This window comes from Atractosteus spatula, chromosome 6 (genome assembly GCF_055471065.1).
Source record: "Atractosteus spatula isolate fAtrSpa1 chromosome 6, fAtrSpa1.hap1, whole genome shotgun sequence".
NCBI lineage: Eukaryota > Metazoa > Chordata > Actinopteri > Semionotiformes > Lepisosteidae > Atractosteus > Atractosteus spatula.
The window spans coordinates 15151996-15179832 of NC_142711.1; the positions used below are offsets into that span (position 1 = coordinate 15151996).

General features: G+C 41.5%; 1 protein-coding gene across 1 annotated transcript in view; it reads left to right on the forward strand.

Annotated features, from left to right (window-relative positions):
* Window positions 1-27837, forward strand: part of LOC148832033 (uncharacterized) — a 112695-nt gene that overhangs the window by 79423 nt on the left and 5435 nt on the right. Inside the window, exons 16-22 of the mRNA XM_088919114.1 lie at window positions 5854-5960; window positions 14799-14952; window positions 16429-16978; window positions 24470-26380; window positions 26990-27147; window positions 27263-27384; window positions 27748-27812. Of these exons, the coding sequence (XP_088775240.1) occupies window positions 5854-5960; window positions 14799-14952; window positions 16429-16978; window positions 24470-26380; window positions 26990-27147; window positions 27263-27384; window positions 27748-27812 (3067 nt within the window). The remainder of the gene's footprint in view (window positions 1-5853; window positions 5961-14798; window positions 14953-16428; window positions 16979-24469; window positions 26381-26989; window positions 27148-27262; window positions 27385-27747; window positions 27813-27837) is intronic.

Here is a 27837-nt window from a genome sequence, read left to right on the forward strand (position 1 = left end):
CAATAACATCTCAACCAGCAAGTACTTCTCAACAATCCACCGATACGATAACATCAATCAGCACTTCAAATCTATCAACTCTAACGCCTACAACATCTCCATCAACACCAACATTTTCTTCAACATCAACAAGTGCAGTACCTCAAACTACAGATTCAAGTCCAATAAAGACTACAACTACAGCTCTTCCATCAACAACAACTCTCCTTCCTGCCTCAACAACTACGCAAATCACATCACCGACGCCACTAATTACAACAACTGCCCTTACAAGTGCTACTCCACCTGCTACCACCACAAGAATAACTTCAACTACGTCTACAAATACTACATCTATGGAATCTGTAGCATCTCCAACCATAACACAAGATCCAAGTATGAAAACCACTTTCCAAAGCACATCAGGTTCTTCAACACCAATAACATCTCAACCAGCAAGTACTTCTCAACAATCCACCGATACGATAACCTCAATCAGCACTTCAAATCTATCAACTCTAATGCCTACAACATCTCCATCAACACCAACTTTTTCTTCAACATCAACAAGTGCAGTACCTCAAACCACAGATTCAAGTCCAATAAAGACTACAACTACAGCTCTTCCATCAACAACAACTCTCCTTCTTGCCTCAACAACTACGCAAACCACATCAACTGCCTCACCAATTACAACAACTGCTCCTGCAAGTGCTACTCCACCTGCTTCCACCACAAGAATAACTTCAACTACGTCTACAAATACTACATCTATGGAAACTGTAGCATCTCCAACCACAACACAAGATCCAAGTATGAAAACCACTTTCCAAAGCACATCAGGTTCTTCAACACCAATAACATCTCAACCAGCAAGTACTTCTCAACAATCCACCGATACGATAACCTCAATCAGCACTTCAAATCTATCAACTCTAACGCCTACAACATCTCCATCAACACCAACTTTTTCTTCAACATCAACAAGTGCAGTACCTCAAACCACAGATTCAAGTCCAATAAAGACTACAACTACAGCTCTTCCATCAACAACAACTCTCCTTCTTGCCTCAACAACTACGCAAACCACATCAACTGCCTCACCAATTACAACAACTGCTCCTGCAAGTGCTACTCCACCTGCTTCCACCACAAGAATAACTTCAACTACGTCTACAAATACTACATCTATGGAAACTGTAGCATCTCCAACCACAACACAAGATCCAAGTATGAAAACCACTTTCCAAAGCACATCAGGTTCTTCAACACCAATGACATCTCAACCAGCAAGTACTTCTCAACAATCCACTGATACGATAACCTCAATAAGCACTTCACATCCATCACCTACAGCTCCTACAGCATCTCCATCAACAACAACTTTTTCTTCAACATCAACAAGTGCAGTACCTCAAACCACAGATTCAAGTCCATTAAGGACTACAAGTACAGCTCTTCCATCAACAACAACTCTCCTTCCTGCCTCAACAACTACGCAAATCACATCAACTGGGCCACCAATTACAACAACTGCCCTTACAAGTGCTACTCCACCTGCTACCACCACAAGGATAACTTCAACTTCGTCTACAAATACTACATCTATGGAATCTGTAGCATCTCCAACCACAACACAAGATCCAAGTATGAAAACCACTTTCCAAAGCACCTCAGCTTCAACACCAATAACATCTCAACCAGCATGTACTTCTCAACAATCCACCGATACGATAACCTCAATCAGCACTTCAAATCTATCAACTCTAACGCCTAGAACATCTCCATCAACACCAACTTTTTCTTCAACATCAACAAGTGCAGTACCTCAAACTACAGATTCAAGTCCAATAAGGACTACAAGTACAGCTCTTCCATCAACACCAACTCTCCTTCCTACCTCAACAACAACGCAAACCACATCAACTGCGCCACCAAGTACAACAACTACTCTTACAAGTGCTACTCCACCTGCTACCACCACAAGAATAACTTCAACTATGTCTACAAATACTACTTCTATGGAGACTGTAGCATCTCCAACCACAACACAAGATCCAAGTATGAAAACCACTTTCCAAAGCACATCAGGTTCTTCAACACCAATGACATCTCAACCAGCAAGTACTTCTCAACAATCCACTGATACGATAACCTCAATCAGCACTTCACATCCATCACCTTTAGCACCTACAGCATCTCCATCAACAACAACTTTTTCTTCAACATCAACAAGTGCAGTACCTCAAACCACAGATTCAAGTCCAATAAAGACTACAACTACAGCTCTTCCATCAACAACAAATCTCCTTCCTGCCTCAACAACTACGCAAACCACATCCACTGCGCCACCAATTACAACAACTGCTCCTGCAAGTGCTACTCCACCTGCTTCCACCACAAGAATAAATTCAACTATATCTACAAACACTACATCTATGGAAACTGTAGCATCTCCAACCACAACACAAGATCCAAGTATGAAAACCACTTTCCAAAGCACATCAGGTTCTTCAACACCAATAATATCTCAACCAGCAAGTACTTCTCAACAATCCACCGATACGATAACATCAGTTAGCACTTCAAATCTATCAACTCTAACGCCTACAACATCTCCGTCAACAACAACTTTTTCTTCAACATCAACAAGTGCAGTACCTCAAACTACAGATTCAAGTCCAATAAGGACTACAACTACATCTCTTCCATCAACAAGAACTCTCCTTCCTGCCTCAACAACTACGCAAATCACATCACCTACGCCACCAAGTACAACAACTGCCCTTACAAGTGCTACTCCACCTTCTACCACCACAAGAATAACTTCTACTACGTCTACAAATACTACATCTATGGAATCTGTAGCATCTCAAACCACAACACAAGATCCAAGTATGAAAACCACTTTCCAAAGCACCTCAGCTTCTTCAACACCAAAAACATCTCAACCAGCAAGTACTTCTCAACAATCCACTGATACGATAACCTCAATAAGCACTTCACATCCATCACCTACAGCTCCTACAGCATCTCCATCAACAACAACTTTTTCTTCAACATCAACAAGTGCAGTACCTCAAACCACAGATTCAAGTCCATTAAGGACTACAAGTACAGCTCTTCCATCAACAACAACTCTCCTTCCTGCCTCAACAACTACGCAAATCACATCAACTGGGCCACCAATTACAACAACTGCTCCTGCAAGTGCTACTCCACCTGCTTCCACCACAAGAATAACTTCAACTACGTCTACAAATAGTACATCTATGGAATCTGTAGCATCTCCAACCACAACACAAGATCCAAGTATGAAAACCACTTTCCAAAGCACATCAGGTTCTTCAACACCAATAACATCTCAACCAGCAAGTACTTCTCAACAATCCACCGATACGATAACATCAATAAGCACTTCAAATCTATCAACTCTAACGCCTACAACATCTCCATCAACACCAACATTTTCTTCAACATCAACAAGTGCAGTACCTCAAACTACAGATTCAAGTCCAATAAAGACTACAACTACAGCTCTTCCATCAACAACAACTCTCCTTCCTGCCTCAACAACTACGCAAATCACATCACCGACGCCACTAATTACAACAACTGCCCTTACAAGTGCTACTCCACCTGCTACCACCACAAGAATAACTTCAACTATGTCTACAAATACTACATCTATGGAATCTGTAGCATCTCCAACCATAACACAAGATCCAAGTATGAAAACCACTTTCCAAAGCACATCAGGTTCTTCAACACCAATAACATCTCAACCAGCAAGTACTTCTCAACAATCCACCGATACGATAACCTCAATCAGCACTTCAAATCTATCAACTCTAATGCCTACAACATCTCCATCAACACCAACTTTTTCTTCAACATCAACAAGTGCAGTACCTCAAACCACAGATTCAAGTCCAATAAAGACTACAACTACAGCTCTTCCATCAACAACAACTCTCCTTCTTGCCTCAAGAACTACGCAAACCACATCATCTGCCTCACCAATTACAACAACTGCTCCTGCAAGTGCTACTCCACCTGCTTCCACCACAAGAATAACTTCAACTACGTCTACAAATACTACATCTATGGAAACTGTAGCATCTCCAACCACAACACAAGATCCAAGTATGAAAACCACTTTCCAAAGCACATCAGGTTCTTCAACACCAATAACATCTCAACCAGCAAGTAATTCTCAACAATCCACCGATACGATAACCTCAATCAGCACTTCAAATCTATCAACTCTAATGCCTACAACATCTCCATCAACACCAACTTTTTCTTCAACATCAACAAGTGCAGTACCTCAAACCACAGATTCAAGTCTAATAAAGACTACAACTACAGCTCTTCCATCAACAACAACTCTCCTTCCTGCCTCAACAACTACGCAAATCACATCAACTGGGCCACCAATTACAACAACTGCCCTTACAAGTGCTACTCCACCTGCTACCACCACAAGAATAACTTCAACTTCGTCTACAAATACTACTTCTATGGAATCTGTAGCATCTCCAACCACAACACAAGATCCAAGTATGAAAACCACTTTCCAAAGCACCTCAGCTTCTTCAACACCAAAAACATCTCAACCAGCAAGTACTTCTCAACAATCCACTGATATGATAACCTCAATCAGAACTTCACATCCATCACCTATAGCTCCTACAGCATCTCCATCAACAACAATTTTTTCTTCAACATCAACAAGTGCAGTACCTGAAACCACAGATTCAAGTCCAATAAAGACTACAACTACAGCTCTTCCATCAACAACAACTCTCCTTCCTGCCTCAACAACTACGCAAACCACATCAACTGCGCCACCAAGTACAACAACTACTCTTACAAGTGCTACTCCACCTGCTACCACCACAAGAATAACTTCAGCCACGTCTACAAATACTACTTCTATGGAGACTGTAGCATCTCCAACCACAACACAAGATCCAAGTATGAAAACCACTTTCCAAAGCACATCAGGTTCTTCAACACCAATGACATCTCAACCAGCAAGTACTTCTCAACAATCCACCGATACGATAACCTCAATCAGCACTTCACATCCATCACCTTTAGCACCTACAGCATCTCCATCAACAACAACTTTTTCTGCAACATCAACAAGTGCAGTATCTCAAACCACAGATTCAAGTCCAATAAAGACTACAACTACAGCTCTTCCATCAACAACAACTCTCCTTCCTGCCTCAACAACTACGCAAACCACATCAACTGCGCCACCAATTACAACAACTGCTCCTGCAAGTGCTACATCACCTACTTCCACCACAAGAATAAATTCAACTACATCTACAAACACTACTTCTATGGAGACTGTAGCATCTCCAACCACAACACAAGATCCAAGTATGAAAACCACTTTCCAAAGCACATCAGGTTCTTCAACACCAATAACATCTCAACCAGCAAGTACTTCTCAACAATCCACTGATACGATAACCTCAATCAGCACTTCACATCCATCACCTTTAGCACCTACAGCATCTCCATCAACAACAACTTTTTCTTCAACATCAACAAGTGCAGTACCTCAAACCACAGATTCAAGTCCAATAAAGACTACAACTACAGCTCTTCCATCAACAACAAATCTCCTTCCTGCCTCAACAACTACGCAAACCACATCCACTGCGCCACCAATTACAACAACTGCTCCTGCAAGTGCTACTCCACCTGCTTCCACCACAAGAATAAATTCAACTATATCTACAAACACTACATCTATGGAAACTGTAGCATCTCCAATTACAACACAAGATCCAAGTATGAAAACCACTTTCCAAAGCACATCAGGTTCTTCAACACCAATAATATCTCAACCAGCAAGTACTTCTCAACAATCCACCGATACGATAACATCAGTTAGCACTTCAAATCTATCAGCTCTAACGCCTACAACATCTCCGTCAACAACAACTTTTTCTTCAACATCAACAAGTGCAGTACCTCAAACTACAGATTCAAGTCCAATAAGGACTACAACTACATCTCTTCCATCAACAAGAACTCTCCTTCCTGCCTCAACAACTACGCAAATCACATCACCTACGCCACCAAGTACAACAACTGCCCTTACAAGTGCTACTCCACCTTCTACCACCACAAGAATAACTTCTACTACGTCTACAAATACTACATCTATGGAATCTGTAGCATCTCAAACCACAACACAAGATCCAAGTATGAAAACCACTTTCCAAAGCACCTCAGCTTCTTCAACACCAAAAACATCTCAACCAGCAAGTACTTCTCAACAATCCACTGATACGATAACCTCAATAAGCACTTCACATCCATCACCTACAGCTCCTACAGCATCTCCATCAACAACAACTTTTTCTTCAACATCAACAAGTGCAGTACCTCAAACCACAGATTCAAGTCCATTAAGGACTACAAGTACAGCTCTTCCATCAACAACAACTCTCCTTCCTGCCTCAACAACTACGCAAATCACATCAACTGGGCCACCAATTACAACAACTGCTCCTGCAAGTGCTACTCCACCTGCTTCCACCACAAGAATAACTTCAACTACGTCTACAAATAGTACATCTATGGAATCTGTAGCATCTCCAACCACAACACAAGATCCAAGTATGAAAACCACTTTCCAAAGCACATCAGGTTCTTCAACACCAATAACATCTCAACCAGCAAGTACTTCTCAACAATCCACCGATACGATAACATCAATAAGCACTTCAAATCTATCAACTCTAACGCCTACAACATCTCCATCAACACCAACATTTTCTTCAACATCAACAAGTGCAGTACCTCAAACTACAGATTCAAGTCCAATAAAGACTACAACTACAGCTCTTCCATCAACAACAACTCTCCTTCCTGCCTCAACAACTACGCAAATCACATCACCGACGCCACTAATTACAACAACTGCCCTTACAAGTGCTACTCCACCTGCTACCACCACAAGAATAACTTCAACTATGTCTACAAATACTACATCTATGGAATCTGTAGCATCTCCAACCATAACACAAGATCCAAGTATGAAAACCACTTTCCAAAGCACATCAGGTTCTTCAACACCAATAACATCTCAACCAGCAAGTACTTCTCAACAATCCACCGATACGATAACCTCAATCAGCACTTCAAATCTATCAACTCTAATGCCTACAACATCTCCATCAACACCAACTTTTTCTTCAACATCAACAAGTGCAGTACCTCAAACCACAGATTCAAGTCCAATAAAGACTACAACTACAGCTCTTCCATCAACAACAACTCTCCTTCTTGCCTCAAGAACTACGCAAACCACATCATCTGCCTCACCAATTACAACAACTGCTCCTGCAAGTGCTACTCCACCTGCTTCCACCACAAGAATAACTTCAACTACGTCTACAAATACTACATCTATGGAAACTGTAGCATCTCCAACCACAACACAAGATCCAAGTATGAAAACCACTTTCCAAAGCACATCAGGTTCTTCAACACCAATAACATCTCAACCAGCAAGTAATTCTCAACAATCCACCGATACGATAACCTCAATCAGCACTTCAAATCTATCAACTCTAACGCCTACAACATCTCCATCAACACCAACTTTTTCTTCAACATCAACAAGTGCAGTACCTCAAACCACAGATTCAAGTCTAATAAAGACTACAACTACAGCTCTTCCATCAACAACAACTCTCCTTCCTGCCTCAACAACTACGCAAATCACATCAACTGGGCCACCAATTACAACAACTGCCCTTACAAGTGCTACTCCACCTGCTACCACCACAAGAATAACTTCAACTTCGTCTACAAATACTACTTCTATGGAATCTGTAGCATCTCCAACCACAACACAAGATCCAAGTATGAAAACCACTTTCCAAAGCACCTCAGCTTCTTCAACACCAAAAACATCTCAACCAGCAAGTACTTCTCAACAATCCACTGATATGATAACCTCAATCAGAACTTCACATCCATCACCTATAGCTCCTACAGCATCTCCATCAACAACAATTTTTTCTTCAACATCAACAAGTGCAGTACCTGAAACCACAGATTCAAGTCCAATAAAGACTACAACTACAGCTCTTCCATCAACAACAACTCTCCTTCCTGCCTCAACAACTACGCAAACCACATCAACTGCGCCACCAAGTACAACAACTACTCTTACAAGTGCTACTCCACCTGCTACCACCACAAGAATAACTTCAGCCACGTCTACAAATACTACTTCTATGGAGACTGTAGCATCTCCAACCACAACACAAGATCCAAGTATGAAAACCACTTTCCAAAGCACATCAGGTTCTTCAACACCAATGACATCTCAACCAGCAAGTACTTCTCAACAATCCACCGATACGATAACCTCAATCAGCACTTCACATCCATCACCTTTAGCACCTACAGCATCTCCATCAACAACAACTTTTTCTGCAACATCAACAAGTGCAGTATCTCAAACCACAGATTCAAGTCCAATAAAGACTACAACTACAGCTCTTCCATCAACAACAACTCTCCTTCCTGCCTCAACAACTACGCAAACCACATCAACTGCGCCACCAATTACAACAACTGCTCCTGCAAGTGCTACATCACCTACTTCCACCACAAGAATAAATTCAACTACATCTACAAACACTACTTCTATGGAGACTGTAGCATCTCCAACCACAACACAAGATCCAAGTATGAAAACCACTTTCCAAAGCACATCAGGTTCTTCAACACCAATAACATCTCAACCAGCAAGTACTTCTCAACAATCCACCGATACGATAACCTCAATCAGCACTTCAAATCTATCAACTCTAACGCCTACAACATCTCCATCAACACCAACTTTTTCTTCAACATCAACAAGTGCAGTACCTCAAACTACAGATTCAAGTCCAATAAGGACTACAAGTACAGCTCTTCCATCAACGACAACTCTCCTTCCTGCCTCAACAACTACGCAAATCACATCAACTGGGCCACCAAGTACAACTGCCCTTCCAAGTGCTACTCCACCTGCTACCACCACAAGAATAACTTCAACTTCGTCTACAAATACTACATCTATGGAATCTGTAGCATCTCCAACCACAACACAAGATCCAAGTATGAAAACCACTTTCCAAAGCACCTCAGCTTCTTCAACACCAAAAACATCTCAACCAGCAAGTACTTCTCAACAATCCACTGATATGATAACCTCAATCAGCACTTCACATCCATCACCTATAGCTCCTACAGCATCTCCATCAACAACAACTTTTTCTTCAACATCAACAAGTGCAGTACCTGAAACCACAGATTCAAGTCCAATAAAGACTACAACTACAGCTCTTCCATCAACAACTCTCCTTCCTGCCTCAACAACTACGCAAACCACATCAACTGCGCCACCAAGTACAACAACTACTCTTACAAGTGCTACTCCACCTGCTACCACCACAAGAATAACTTCAGCCACGTCTACAAATACTACTTCTATGGAGACTGTAGCATCTCCAACCACAACACAAGATCCAAGTATGAAAACCACTTTCCAAAGCACATCAGGTTCTTCAACACCAATGACATCTCAACCAGCAAGTACTTCTCAACAATCCACCGATACGATAACCTCAATCAGCACTTCACATCCATCACCTTTAGCACCTACAGCATCTCCATCAACAACAACTTTTTCTGCAACATCAACAAGTGCAGTATCTCAAACCACAGATTCAAGTCCAATAAAGACTACAACTACAGCTCTTCCATCAACAACAACTCTCCTTCCTGCCTCAACAACTACGCAAACCACATCAACTGCGCCACCAATTACAACAACTGCTCCTGCAAGTGCTACATCACCTACTTCCACCACAAGAATAAATTCAACTACATCTACAAACACTACTTCTATGGAGACTGTAGCATCTCCAACCACAACACAAGATCCAAGTATGAAAACCACTTTCCAAAGCACATCAGGTTCTTCAACACCAATAACATCTCAACCAGCAAGTACTTCTCAACAATCCACCGATACGATAACCTCAATCAGCACTTCAAATCTATCAACTCTAACGCCTACAACATCTCCATCAACACCAACTTTTTCTTCAACATCAACAAGTGCAGTACCTCAAACTACAGATTCAAGTCCAATAAGGACTACAAGTACAGCTCTTCCATCAACGACAACTCTCCTTCCTGCCTCAACAACTACGCAAATCACATCAACTGGGCCACCAAGTACAACTGCCCTTCCAAGTGCTACTCCACCTGCTACCACCACAAGAATAACTTCAACTTCGTCTACAAATACTACATCTATGGAATCTGTAGCATCTCCAACCACAACACAAGATCCAAGTATGAAAACCACTTTCCAAAGCACCTCAGCTTCTTCAACACCAAAAACATCTCAACCAGCAAGTACTTCTCAACCATCCACTGATATGATAACCTCAATCAGCACTTCACATCCATCACCTATAGCTCCTACAGCATCTCCATCAACAACAACTTTTTCTTCAACATCAACAAGTGCAGTACCTCAAACCAGAGATTCAAGTCCAATAAGGACTACAACTACAGCTCTTCCATCAACAACAACTCTCCTTCCTGCCTCAACAACTACGCAAATCACATCACCGACGCCACTAATTACAACAACTGCCCTTTCAAGTGCTACTCCACCTGCTACCACCACAAGAATAACTTCAACTACGTCTACAAATACTACATCTATGGAATCTGTAGCATCTCCAACCATAACACAAGATCCAAGTATGAAAACCACTTTCCAAAGCACATCAGGTTCTTCAACACCAATAACATTTCAACCAGCAAGTACTTCTCAACAATCCACCAATACGATAACATCAATCAGCACTTCAAATCTATCAACTCTAACGCCTACAACATCTCCATCAACACCAACTTTTTCTTCAACATCAACAAGTGCAGTACCTGAAACCACAGATTCAAGTCCAATAAAGACTACAACTACAGCTCTTCCATCAATAACAACTCTCCTTCCTACCTCAACAACAACGCAAACCACATCAACTGCCTCACCAATTACAACAACTGCTCCTGAAAGTGCTACTCCACCTGCTTCCACCACAAGAATAAATTCAACTACATCTACAAACACTACATCTATGGAAACTGTAGCATCTCCAACCACAACACAAGATCCAAGTATGAAAACCACTTTCCAAAGCACATCAGGTTCTTCAACACCAATAATATCTCAACCAGCAAGTACTTCTCAACAATCCACCGATATGATAACATCAGTTAGCACTTCAAATCTATCAACTCTAACGCCTACAACATCTCCATCAACAACAACTTTTTCTTCAACATCAACAAGTGCAGTACCTCAAACTACAGATTCAAGTCCAATAAGGACTACAACTACATCTCTTCCATCAACAACAACTCTCCTTCCTGCCTCAACAACTACGCAAATCACATCACCTACGCCACCAAGTACAACAACTACTCTTACAAGTGCTACTCCACCTGCTACCACCACAAGAATAACTTCTACTACATCTACAAATACTACATCTATGGAAACTGTAGCATCTCCAACCACAACACAAGATCCAAGTATGAAAACCACTTTCCAAAGCACATCAGGTTCTTCAACACCAATAACATCTCAACCAGCAAGTACTTCTCAACAATCCACCGATACGTTAACATTAATCAGCACTTCAAATCTATCAACTCTAACGCCTACAACATCTCCATCAACAACAACTTTTTCTTCAACATCGACAAGTGCAGTACCTCAAACTACAGATTCAAGTCCAATAAGGACTACAACTACATCTCTTCCATCAACAACAACTCTCCTTCCTGCCTCAACAACTACGCAAACCACATCAACTGCGCCACCAAGTACAACAACTGCTCCTGCAAGTGCTACTCCACCTGCTTCCACCACAAGAATAAATTCAACTACATCTACAAACACTACATCTATGGAAACTGTAGCATCTCCAACCACAACACAAGATCCAAGTATGAAAACCACTTTCCAAAGCACCTCAGCTTCTTCAACACCAAAAACATCTCAACCAGCAAGTACTTCTCAACAATCCACTGATACGATAACCTCAATAAGCACTTCACATCCATCACCTACAGCTCCTACAGCATCTCCATCAACAACAACTTTTTCTTCAACATCAACAAGTGCAGTACCTCAAACCACAGATTCAAGTCCATTAAGGACTACAAGTACAGCTCTTCCATCAACAACAACTCTCCTTCCTGCCTCAACAACTACGCAAATCACATCAACTGGGCCACCAATTACAACAACTGCCCTTACAAGTGCTACTCCACCTGCTACCACCACAAGGATAACTTCAACTTCGTCTACAAATACTACATCTATGGAATCTGTAGCATCTCCAACCACAACACAAGATCCAAGTATGAAAACCACTTTCCAAAGCACCTCAGCTTCTTCAACACCAATAACATCTCAACCAGCAAGTACTTCTCAACAATCCACCGATACGATAACCTCAATCAGCACTTCAAATCTATCAACTCTAACGCCTAGAACATCTCCATCACCACCAACTTTTTCTTCAACATCAACAAGTGCAGTACCTCAAACTACAGATTCAAGTCCAATAAGGACTACAAGTACAGCTCTTCCATCAACACCAACTCTCCTTCCTACCTCAACAACAACGCAAACCACATCAACTGCGCCACCAAGTGCAACAACTACTCTTACAAGTGCTACTCCACCTGCTACCACCACAAGAATAACTTCAACTACGTCTACAAATACTACATCTATGGAGACTGTAGCATCTCCAACCACAACACAAGATCCAAGTATGAAAACGACTTTCCAAAGCACATCAGGTTCTTCAACACCAATAACATCTCAACCAGCAAGTACTTCTCAACAATCCACCGATACGATAACCTCATTCAGCACTTCAAATCTATCAACTCTAATGCCTACAACATCTCCATCAACACCAACTTTTTCTTCAACATCAACAAGTGCAGTACCTCAAACCACAGATTCAAGTCCAATAAAGACTACAACTACAGCTCTTCCATCAACAACAACTCTCCTTCCTGCCTCAACAACTACGCAAATCACATCAACTGGGCCACCAATTACAACAACTGCCCTTACAAGTGCTACTCCACCTGCTACCACCACAAGGATAACTTCAACTTCGTCTACAAATACTACATCTATGGAATCTGTAGCATCTCCAACCACAACACAAGATCCAAGTATGAAAACCACTTTCCAAAGCACCTCAGCTTCTTCAACACCAATAACATCTCAAACAGCAAGTACTTCTCAACAATCCACCGATACGATAACCTCAATCAGCACTTCAAATCTATCAACTCTAACGCCTAGAACATCTACATCAACACCAACTTTTTCTTCAACATCAACAAGTGCAGTACCTCAAACTACAGATTCAAGTCCAATAAGGACTACAAGTACAGCTCTTCCATCAACAACAACTCTCCTTCCTGCCTCAACAACTACGCAAATCACATCAACTGGGCCACCAAGTACAACTGCCCTTACAAGTGCTACTCCACCTGCTACCACCACAAGAATAACTTCAACTTCGTCTACAAATACTACTTCTATGGAATCTGTAGCATCTCCAACCACAACACAAGATCCAAGTATGAAAACCACTTTCCAAAGCACCTCAGCTTCTTCAACACCAAAAACATCTCAACCAGCAAGTACTTCTCAACAATCCACTGATATGATAACCTCAATCAGCACTTCACATCCATCACCTATAGCTCCTACAGCATCTCCATCAACAACAACTTTTTCTGCAACATCAACAAGTGCAGTACCTCAAACCACAGATTCAAGTCCAATAAAGACTACAACTACAGCTCTTCCATCAACAACAACTCTCCTTCCTGCCTCAACAACTACGCAAACCACATCAACTGCGCCACCAATTACAACAACTGCTCCTGCAAGTGCTACATCACCTGCTTCCACCACAAGAATAAATTCAACTACATCTACAAACACTACTTCTATGGAGACTGTAGCATCTCCAACCACAACACAAGATCCAAGTATGAAAACGACTTTCCAAAGCACATCAGGTTCTTCAACACCAATAACATCTCAACCAGCAAGTACTTCTCAACAATCCACCGATACGATAACCTCAATCAGCACTTCAAATCTATCAACTCTAACGCCTACAACATCTCCATCAACACCAACTTTTTCTTCAACATCAACAAGTGCAGTACCTCAAACTACAGATTCAAGTCCAATAAGGACTACAAGTACAGCTCTTCCATCAACGACAACTCTCCTTCCTGCCTCAACAACTACGCAAATCACATCAACTGGGCCACCAAGTACAACTGCCCTTACAAGTGCTTCTCCACCTGCTACCACCACAAGAATAACTTCAACTTCGTCTACAAATACTACATCTATGGAATCTGTAGCATCTCCAACCACAACACAAGATCCAAGTATGAAAACCACTTTCCAAAGCACCTCAGCTTCTTCAACACCAAAAACATCTCAACCAGCAAGTACTTCTCAACAATCCACTGATATGATAACCTCAATCAGCACTTCACATCCATCACCTATAGCTCCTACAGCATCTCCATCAACAACAACTTTTTCTTCAACATCAACAAGTGCAGTACCTCAAACCACAGATTCAAGTCCAATAAGGACTACAACTACAGCTCTTCCATCAACAACAACTCTCCTTCCTGCCTCAACAACTACGCAAATCACATCACCGACGCCACTAATTACAACAACTGCCCTTTCAAGTGCTACTCCACCTGCTACCACCACAAGAATAACTTCAACTACGTCTACAAATACTACATCTATGGAATCTGTAGCATCTCCAACCATAACACAAGATCCAAGTATGAAAACCACTTTCCAAAGCACATCAGGTTCTTCAACACCAATAACATCTCAACCAGCAAGTACTTCTCAACAATCCACCAATACGATAACCTCAATCAGCACTTCAAATCTATCAACTCTAACGCCTACAACATCTCCATCAACACCAACTTTTTCTTCAACATCAACAAGTGCAGTACCTCAAACCACAGATTCAAGTCCAATAAAGACTACAACTACAGCTCTTCCATCAATAACAACTCTCCTTCCTACCTCAACAACAACGCAAACCACATCAACTGCCTCACCAATTACAACAACTGCTCCTGCAAGTGCTACTCCACCTGCTTCCACCACAAGAATAAATTCAACTACATCTACAAACACTACATCTATGGAAACTGTAGCATCTCCAACCACAACACAAGATCCAAGTATGAAAACCACTTTCCAAAGCACATCAGGTTCTTCAACACCAATAATATCTCAACCAGCAAGTACTTCTCAACAATCCACCGATACGATAACATCAGTTAGCACTTCAAATCTATCAACTCTAACGCCTACAACATCTCCATCAACAACAACTTTTTCTTCAACATCAACAAGTGCAGTACCTCAAACTACAGATTCAAGTCCAATAAGGACTACAACTACATCTCTTCCATCAACAACAACTCTCCTTCCTGCCTCAACAACTACGCAAATCACATCACCTACGCCACCAAGTACAACAACTGCCCTTACAAGTGCTACTCCACCTTCTACCACCACAAGAATAACTTCTACTACGTCTACATATACTACATCTATGGAATCTGTAGCATCTCCAACCACAACACAAGATCCAAGTATGAAAACCACTTTCCAAAGCACCTCAGCTTCTTCAACACCAAAAACATCTCAACCAGCAAGTACTTCTCAACAATCAACTGATACGATAACCTCAATAAGCACTTCACATGCATCACCTATAGCTCCTACAGCATCTCCATCAACAACAACTTTTTCTTCAACATCAACAAGTGCAGTACCTCAAACAACAGATTCAAGTCCATTAAGGACTACAAGTACAGCTCTTCCATCAACAACAACTCTCCTTCCTGCCTCAACAACTACGCAAATCACATCAACTGGGCTACCAATTACAACAACTGCCCTTACAAGTGCTACTCCACCTGCTACCACCACAAGGATAACTTCAACTTCGTCTACAAATACTACATCTATGGAATCTGTAGCATCTCCAACCACAACACAAGATCCAAGTATGAAAACCACTTTCCAAAGCACCTCAGCTTCTTCAACACCAAAAACATCTCAACCAGCAAGTACTTCTCAACAATCCACTGATATGATAACCTCAATCAGCACTTCACATCCATCACCTATAGCTCCTACAGCATCTCCATCAACAACAATTTTTTCTTCAACATCAACAAGTGCAGTACCTGAAACCACAGATTCAAGTCCAATAAAGACTACAACTACAGCTCTTCCATCAATATCAACTCTCCTTCCTACCTCAACAACAACGCAAACCACATCAACTGCGCCACCAAGTACAACAACTACTCTTACAAGTGCTACTCCACCTGCTACCACCACAAGAATAACTTCAACTATGTCTACAAATACTACTTCTATGGAGACTGTAGCATCTCCAACCACAACACAAGATCCAAGTATGAAAACCACTTTCCAAAGCACATCAGGTTCTTCAACACCAATGACATCTCAACCAGCAAGTAATTCTCAACAATCCACTGATACGATAACCTCAATCAGCACTTCACATCCATCACCTATAGCTCCTACAGCATCTCCATCAACAACAATTTTTTCTTCAACATCAACAAGTGCAGTACCTCAAACCACAGATTCAAGTCCAATAAGGACTACAAGTACAGCTCTTCCATCAACAACAACTCTCCTTCCTGCCTCAACAACTTCGCAAACCACATCAACTGCGCCACCAAGTACAACAACTACTCTTACAAGTGCTACTCCACCTGCTACCACCACAAGAATAACTTCTACTACATCTACAAATACTACATCTATGGAAACTGTAGCATCTCCAACCACAACACAAGATCCAAGTATGAAAACCACTTTCCAGAGCACATCAGGTTCTTCAACACCAATAACATCTCAACCAGCAAGTACTTCTCAACAATCCACCGATACGTTAACATTAATCAGCACTTCAAATCTATCAACTCTAACGCCTACAACATCTCCATCAACATCAACTTTTTCTTCAACATCGACAAGTGCAGTACCTCAAACTACAGATTCAAGTCCAATAAGGAATACAACTACATCTCTTCCATCAACAACAACTCTCCTTCCTGCCTCAACATCTACGCAAATCACATCACCTACGCCACCAAGTACAACAACTGCCCTTACAAGTGCTACTCCACCCGCTACCACCACAAGAATAACTTCTACTACGTCTACAAATACTACATCTATTGAATCTGTAGCATCTCCAACCACAACACAAGATCCAAGTATGAAAACCACTTTCCAAAGCACCTCAGCTTCTTCAACACCAAAAACATCTCAACCAGCAAGTACTTCTCAACAATCCACTGATACGATAACCTCAATAAGCACTTCACATCCATCACCTACAGCTCCTACAGCATCTCCATCAACAACAACTTTTTCTTCAACATCAACAAGTGCAGTACCTCAAACCACAGATTCAAGTCCATTAAGGACTACAAGTACAGCTCTTCCATCAACAACAACTCTCCTTCCTGCCTCAACAACTACGCAAATCACATCAACTGGGCCACCAATTACAACAACTGCCCTTACAAGTGCTACTCCACCTGCTACCACCACAAGGATAACTTCAACTTCGTCTACAAATACTACATCTATGGAATCTGTAGTATCTCCAACCACAACACAAGATCCAAGTATGAAAACCACTTTCCAAAGCACATCAGGTTCTTCAACACCAATAACATCTCAACCAGCAAGTACTTCTCAACAATCCACCGATACGATAACCTCAATCAGCACTTCAAATCTATCAACTCTAACGCCTAGAACATCTCCATCAACACCAACTTTTTCTTCAACATCAACAAGTGCAGTACCTCAAACTACAGATTCAAGTCCAATAAGGACTACAAGTACAGCTCTTCCATCAACACCAACTCTCCTTCCTACCTCAACAACAACGCAAACCACATCAACTGCGCCACCAAGTACAACAACTACTCTTACAAGTGCTACTCCACCTGCTACCACCACAAGAATAACTTCAACTATGTCTACAAATACTACTTCTATGGAGACTGTAGCATCTCCAACCACAACACAAGATCCAAGTATGAAAACCACTTTCCAAAGCACATCAGGTTCTTCAACACCAATGACATCTCAACTAGCAAGTACTTCTCAACAATCCACTGATACGATAACCTCAATCAGCACTTCACATCCATCACCTTTAGCACCTACAGCATCTCCATCAACAACAACTTTTTCTTCAACATCAACAAGTGCAGTACCTCAAACCACAGATTCAAGTCCAATAAAGACTACAACTACAGCTCTTCCATCAACAACAAATCTCCTTCCTGCCTCAACAACTACGCAAACCACATCCACTGCGCCACCAATTACAACAACTGCTCCTGCAAGTGCTACTCCACCTGCTTCCACCACAAGAATAAATTCAACTATATCTACAAACACTACATCTATGGAAACTGTAGCATCTCCAACCACAACACAAGATCCAAGTATGAAAACCACTTTCCAAAGCACATCAGGTTCTTCAACACCAATAATATCTCAACCAGCAAGTACTTCTCAACAATCCACCGATACGATAACATCAGTTAGCACTTCAAATCTATCAACTCTAACGCCTACAACATCTCCGTCAACAACAACTTTTTCTTCAACATCAACAAGTGCAGTACCTCAAACTACAGATTCAAGTCCAATAAGGACTACAACTACATCTCTTCCATCAACAAGAACTCTCCTTCCTGCCTCAACAACTACGCAAATCACATCACCTACGCCACCAAGTACAACAACTGCCCTTACAAGTGCTACTCCACCTTCTACCACCACAAGAATAACTTCTACTACGTCTACAAATACTACATCTATGGAATCTGTAGCATCTCCAACCACAACACAAGATCCAAGTATGAAAACCACTTTCCAAAGCACCTCAGCTTCTTCAACACCAAAAACATCTCAACCAGCAAGTACTTCTCAACAATCCACTGATACGATAACCTCAATAAGCACTTCACATCCATCACCTACAGCTCCTACAGCATCTCCATCAACAACAACTTTTTCTTCAACATCAACAAGTGCAGTACCTCAAACCACAGATTCAAGTCCATTAAGGACTACAAGTACAGCTCTTCCATCAACAACAACTCTCCTTCCTGCCTCAACAACTACGCAAATCACATCAACTGGGCCACCAATTACAACAACTGCCCTTACAAGTGCTACTCCACCTGCTACCACCACAAGGATAACTTCAACTTCGTCTACAAATACTACATCTATGGAATCTGTAGCATCTCCAACCACAACACAAGATCCAAGTATGAAAACCACTTTCCAAAGCACCTCAGCTTCTTCAACACCAATAACATCTCAACCAGCAAGTACTTCTCAACAATCCACCGATACGATAACCTCAATCAGCACTTCAAATCTATCAACTCTAACGCCTAGAACATCTCCATCAACACCAACTTTTTCTTCAACATCAACAAGTGCAGTACCTCAAACTACAGATTCAAGTCCAATAAGGACTACAAGTACAGCTCTTCCATCAACACCAACTCTCCTTCCTACCTCAACAACAACGCAAACCACATCAACTGCGCCACCAAGTACAACAACTACTCTTACAAGTGCTACTCCACCTGCTACCGCCACAAGAATAACTTCAACTATGTCTACAAATACTACTTCTATGGAGACTGTAGCATCTCCAACCACAACACAAGATCCAAGTATGAAAACCACTTTCCAAAGCACATCAGGTTCTTCAACACCAATGACATCTCAACCAGCAAGTACTTCTCAACAATCCACCGATACGATAACATCAATCAGCACTTCAAATCTATCAACTCTAACGCCTACAACATCTCCATCAACACCAACATTTTCTTCAACATCAACAAGTGCAGTACCTCAAACTACAGATTCAAGTCCAATAAAGACTACAACTACAGCTCTTCCATCAACAACAACTCTCCTTCCTGCCTCAACAACTACGCAAATCACATCACCGACGCCACTAATTACAACAACTGCCCTTTCAAGTGCTTCTCCACCTGCTACCACCACAAGAATAACTTCAACTACGTCTACAAATACTACATCTATGGAATCTGTAGCATCTCCAACCATAACACAAGATCCAGGTATGAAAACCACTTTCCAAAGCACATCAGGTTCTTCAACACCAATAACATCTCAACCAGCAAGTACTTCTCAACAATCCACCAATACGATAACCTCAATCAGCACTTCAAATCTATCAACTCTAACGCCTACAACATCTCCATCAACACCAACTTTTTCTTCAACATCAACAAGTGCAGTACCTCAAACCACAGATTCAAGTCCAATAAAGACTACAACTACAGCTCTTCCATCAATAACAACTCTCCTTCCTACCTCAACAACAACGCAAACCACATCAACTGCCTCACCAATTACAACAACTGCTCCTGCAAGTGCTACTCCACCTGCTTCCACCACAAGAATAAATTCAACTACATCTACAAACACTACATCTATGGAAACTGTAGCATCTCCAACCACAACACAAGATCCAAGTATGAAAACCACTTTCCAAAGCACATCAGGTTCTTCAACACCAATAATATCTCAACCAGCAAGTACTTCTCAACAATCCACCGATACGATAACATCAGTTAGCACTTCAAATCTATCAACTCTAACGCCTACAACATCTCCATCAACAACAACTTTTTCTTCAACATCAACAAGTGCAGTACCTCAAACTACAGATTCAAGTCCAATAAGGACTACAACTACATCTCTTCCATCAACAACAACTCTCCTTCCTGCCTCAACAACTACGCAAATCACATCACCTACGCCACCAAGTACAACAACTGCCCTTACAAGTGCTACTCCACCTGCTACCACCACAAGAATAACTTCAAATACATCTACAAATACTACATCTATGGAATCTGTAGCATCTCCAACCACAACACAAGATCCAAGTATGAAAACCTCTTTCCAAAGCACCTCAGCTTCTTCAATGCCAACAACACCTCAACCAGCAAGTACTTCTCAACAATCCACTGATACGATAACCTCAATCAGCACTTCACATCCATCACCTATAGCTCCTACAGCATCTCCATCAACAACAATTTTTTCTTCAACATCAACAAGTGCAGTACCTCAAACCACAGATTCAAGTCCAATAAGGACTACAACTACAGCTCTTCCATCAACAACAACTCTCCTTCCTGCCTCAACAACTTCGCAAACCACATCAACTGCGCCACCAAGTACAACAACTACTCTTACAAGTGCTACTCCACCTGCTACCACCACAAGAATAACTTCCACTACGTCTACAAATACTACTTCTATGGAGACTGTAGCATCTCCAACCACAACACAAGATCCAAGTATGAAAACCACTTTCCAAAGCACATCAGGTTCTTCAACACCAATAACATCTCAACCAGCACGTACTTCTCAACAATCCACCGATACAATAACCTCAATCAGGACTTCAAATCTATCAACTCTAACGCCTACAACATCTCCATCAACACCAACTTTTTCTTCAACATCAACAAGTGCAGTACCTCAAACTACAGATTCAAGTCCAATAAGGACTACAAGTACAGCTCTTCCATCAACAACAACTCTCCTTCCTGCCTCAACAACTACGCAAATCACATCAACTGGGCCACCAAGTACAACTGCCCTAACAAGTGCTACTCCACCTGCTACCACCACAAGAATAACTTCAACTTCGTCTCCAAATACTACATCTATGGAATCTGTAGCATCTCCAACCACTACACAAGATCCAAGTATGAAAACCACTTTCCAATGCACCTCAGCTTCTTCAACACCAAAAACATCTCAACCAGCAAGTACTTCTCAACAATCCACTGATATGATAACCTCAATCAGCACTTCACATCCATCACCTATAGCTCCTACAGCATCTCCATCAACAACAATTTTTTCTTCAACATCAACAAGTGCAGTACCTGAAACCACAGATTCAAGTCCAATAAGGACTACAACTACAGCTCTTCCATCAATAACAACTCTCCTTCCTACCTCAACAACTACGCAAACCACATCAACTGCGCCACCAAGTACAACAAGTACTCTTACAAGTGCTACTCCACCTGCTACCACCACAAGAATAATTTCAACTACATCTACAAATACTACTTCTATGGAGACTGTAGCATCTCCAACCACAACACAAGATCCAAGTATAAAAACCACTTTCCAAAGCACATCAGGTTCTTCAACACCAATGACATCTCAACCAGCAAGTACTTCTCAACAATCCACTGATACGATAACCTCAATCAGCACTTCACATCCATCACCTATAGCACCTACAGCATCTCCATCAACAACAACTTTTTCTAAAATATCAACAAGTGCAGTACCTCAAACCACAGATTCAAGACCAATAAGGACTACAACTACAGCTCTTCCATCAACAACAACTCTCCTTCCTGCCTCAGCAACTACGCAAACCACATCAACTGCGCCACCAAGTACAACTGCTCTTACAAGTGCTACTCCACCTGCTTCCACCACAAGAATAACTTCTACTACATCTACAAATACTACATCTATGGAAACTGTAGCATCTCCAACCACAAAACAAGATCCAATTATGAAAACCACTTTCCAAAGCACATCAGGTTCTTCAACACCAATAACATCTCAACCAGCAAGTACTTCTCAACAATCCACCGATACGATAACCTCAATCAGCACTTCAAATCTATCAACTCTAATGCCTACAACATCTCCATCAACACCAACTTTTTCTTCAACATCAACAAGTGCAGTACCTCAAACTACAGATTCAAGTCCAGTAAGGACTACAAGTACAACTCTTCCATCAACAACAACTCTCCTTCCTGCCTCAACAACTACGCAAACCACATCAACTGCGCCACCAAGTACAACTACACTCACAAGTGCTACTCCACCTGCTACCACGACAAGAATAACTTCTACTACGTCTACAAATACTACATCTATGGAAACTGTAGCATCTCACACCACAACACAAACTCCAAGTATGAATACCACTTTCCAAAGTAGATCAGCTTCTTTAACGCCAACAACACCTCAACCAGCAAGTACTTCTCAACAATCCACTGGTACGATGACCTCATTCAGCACTTCACATCCATCACCTAAAGCACCTACAGCATCTCCATCAACACCAACTTTTTCTTCAACATCAACAAGTGCAGTACCTCAAATTACAGATTCAAGTCTAATAAGGACTACAACTACAGCTCTTCCATCAACAACAACTCTCCTTCCTGCCTTAACAACTACGCAAATGACATCACCTACGCCACCAAGTACAACTGTCCTTACAAGTGTTACTCCACCTGCTACCACCACAAGAATAACTTCAACTACGTCTACAAATCCTCCATCTATGCAATCTGTAGCATCTCACACCACAACACAAGCTCCAAGTATGAAAACCACTTTCCAAAGCAGATCAGCTTCTTCAACGCCAACAACACCTCAACCAGCAAGTACTTCTCAACAATCCACTGATACGATAACCTCAATCAGCACTTCAAATCCATCAACTTTAGCGCCTACAGCATCTCCATCAATACTAACGTTTTCTTCAACATCAACAAGTGCAGTTCTTGAAACCACAGATTCAAGTCCAACAAGGACTACAAGTACAGCTCTTCCATCAACAACAACTCTCCTTCCTGCCTCAACAACTATGCAAACCACATCAACTGCACCACCAAGTACATCAACTGCTATTACAAGTACTACTCCACCTGCTACCACCACAAGAATTACTTCATCTACGTCTACAAATCGTCCATCTATGGAATCTGTTGCATCTCACACCACAACACAAGCTCCAAGTATGAAAACCACTTTCCAGAGCACATCAGCTTCTTCAACACCAATAACATTTCAACCAGCAAGTACGTCTCAACAATCCACTGATATGATAACCTCAATCAGCACTTCACATCCATCAACTATAGCGCCTACAGCATCTCCATCAACACCAACTTTCTCTTCAACAAAAACAAGTGCAGTACCTCAAACCACAGATTTAAGTATAAGAAGTACTACAAGTTCAGCGCTTTCATCACCAACAAACCTCTTTTCTGATTCAACAACTATCCAAACCATATCAACTGCGACACCAAGTACAACTGCTCTTACAAGTACTACTCCACCTGCTACCACCACAAGAATAACTTTAAGTACTTCTACAAGTCCTCCATCTATGGAATCTGTAGTATCTCCAACCACAACACAAGCTCCAAGGATGAAAACCACTTTCCAAAGCACATCAGGTTCTTCAAGACCAATAACATCTCAACCAGCAAGTACTTCTGCTTCAACAACTATCCAAACTATATCAGCTGTGCCACTAAGTACAGTGTCTGCTCTGACAAGTAGTACTCCACCTGATACCACATCCAGTATAAATTCAAACATGAGCCCAAATCCACAATCTACTGAAACTACAACATTTCCATCAGCAACCAGATCAATGGTTTTAACCAGTCTCCAGACCACATCAGCTGCACCATCAACTTCTCAACCAGATGGTATTACAATGTCTACAACAATTGTAATATCAGAATTCACATCTTCAAGTCCAGCCACGTTTTCAACTACAGCATCTCCATCAAGAACAACTATCTTGTCCTTATCTTCTTCTGTAACCTCATCACTTGCTACAAGGACACCTACCTCCATGCACCAAGCAAGTATCCCCTTCATAACCACTACTGTCCCACCCACGAGAACCAGAGCAGTGTTGTCTGCTGAAATTACAGCTGTCTCCTCCCATACAAGTGTTTCACCCACAACCACAACTGCCCTGCCCACAATACCCGGAACTGTGTCATATAGTGTTGCTGTAGTTGCCTCTAACACTAGGACGGTCTCCTCCACACCCACAACTGTCTCACATACAATATCTAGTACAGTACCAGCTGCTGCAAATAGAGCTTCCTCCTCCACAGTAGCTGTCCTGCACATGGCAACCAGGACTGTGCCAACTAATGCACCTGTAGCTGCATCGTCCACTACTACTGTGTCCCCCACGACAGCCAGAATTGTGCAAGCTACTGCTACAGCTTCCTCCTCCACTGCAACTCTCCCAGCCTCAGCCTCAACTCTCCCACATACTCTCACCATTACAAAATCACCTCAAAGCATTACAATGGTTCCAACAGGATCTTTCTCCACCACTGCAACTGCACCAACCACCACAGCTGCCCTGACACAAACAACCACGTCAGTTCCCATCACCACAGGAACTGCCATCATAAATACAACTGCACCAACAACCACATTCACACATCTCCCTGTCATTACAGTTCCCCCCACCACTGCAACCTCAGCTTCCCCATCAACCACAGCTACAAATGCTGCTACCACCACACGAACACAGACAATCACAAAATTGCCATCTTCTACAATCACAGGTGTCTCAGCTACTACAACCTCAGCTTCCCCAAACATGAAACCTACAAACTCATCAAAAACTACAACTGTACCTACAGTTTCAGCAGCTACACAGTTTACTACCATCAGACCAGTAACAACCACTACTTTTGCAAAACATGCAAATACAACAACCGCCAATACAACCACAGGTGTCCCACCCAGCACCATCAGTATGGCACCAGCTATCAGTAGCACAAATGTAACAATCTCCAGTACTACGAGCACAGCTGCAGCTCTTACAGGACCATTTCTTTCCATATCCACTACTGTCCCCACCACTACAACAACAAAAGGACCCACCAATGTGTCACCCATGGTAGTTCCCACTATTTTAACCCCTACGTCTATACCCACCTTCGCAACCACAAGCACCTCTCACATAATGAAAACCACCCCTTCCACCACAACCATGACAGCAGCACCTGTGCCCATGGTCACAACAGAAACCTCGACAAGAGCCTCCACCACAGTTATGCCTGTTGCTCCCACTACTACAGCTTCTTTGTTTAATATCTCCATGAGTGAACCTTCGACATCAACTCTTCCTCCAACATCTCCGGCTACTTCAGCAAAATTGCTCACGTCTCCTGCTTCTGTTACAATGACCAGTGCTGCTGCTGCCCCCATCACAACAGCTTCTTCAGTTCCCATTAAAGTGTAAGTTCAAGATTCTATTCATGCATCTAGCTAGTCTCTTGTAAGTCAAGATAAATAAGTGTACTGCATAATGATGAACATGGCTTTCAACTAATTTTCCTTATTTTCAAAAGGAAATACAGGAGTAAAAAACAGAAACACTTTTCTGCCACAACTTCAAAAATGGAAAAAAAAGTGATTATTGTAAAATGTCCTACCTGTTATACCTGTATACTCTGTATAACACTGTAACTCTATAACAGTAGCCTTAAATGTCTCAGTAATTGACACTACAATAGAAAGTGTTAGATTCAGCCTTTTGTGGCTTTAATACCATTCACAAACCTAAACAGTTACCACACAAAACTTCTCTCCATGTCAGTCAAGAGATAAATAAGCCATTTAATCATCCTTAATTCAAATTAGTGATCTTGAGGTGTGACCCCTGGAGAAAATATTAGCCGTAGGTTGTAATCATTCCCATGTGCAGCCAGTAGAGATCACAGCTGAGAGATGCTCACATTATAAATGTATAGTATATACTGTATATGCATATGTGTACCATGAAGAAAATATTGAAAACATTTAATCAATGAAGATGCATAGGTCACAGCTTATTTCTACTTTTAGCAGAAATGGATCACTCATTGCTGTGCTAAGACTTGAGTTCATAACCACACAACATACTCCCGGTGAAGCTGAGGTCATCAAAACTCTGTCTACAGTCCTGGCTCCTTACAAATCTCTGGGAATCTATCTAGTCAACATCTTCAAACTCACTTATGAGAGTAAGTTATGGTTTCTCATGTAAAACATTGTCTAGAGTAATTTGTACAATAAAGTTTTTTTACTATTTTAGTTGTGTTTTCTGCTGGGTTCAATAATTATGTTCACTGGTTACAGACAAAACATCAGATGCCTTTGCTGTCAATATCAACTTCCTCATCAGCAATCTGACCATTCCAGAAGGAGCTGATTTAACCAATGAAACTTACAACAAAACCCAGGAGACCATCAATGATGTGGTGAGTCAGAACATATAGGAGCATCTATATGAACTAAAATAGAACTAAAAATAGGCAATTGGACAAAGCAGTTTTCTGTTATATTGTGTATGTTAGATATTAAGAATTTGTGTTAAACTAGTTTTTGTATTCACAGTATTGTGTAATCTCTGCAAATAAGTTTTAAAACAAGAATGTTTGGTCATGCATCTTTCGCAAACAAAGCAGAACTGTGTCAAATAACACTGACATGTCCAGCAAAATAAACTGCATTTTGTGACTACTAAATGCAGCATATCTGTGATTAATATTTGTAACTAAATAATTTCAGTTAGATGAGATACTTTGGCTTTCATTGTGTCTTTGGTTTTACTTTCTTTCCAGTTTGAGGATATACTTAATAAACATTTGGGTGACAACCAGTCAACGTTCCCTCCAGCTAAATTCAGGTAAATCAGTTCAAATAATTACAAA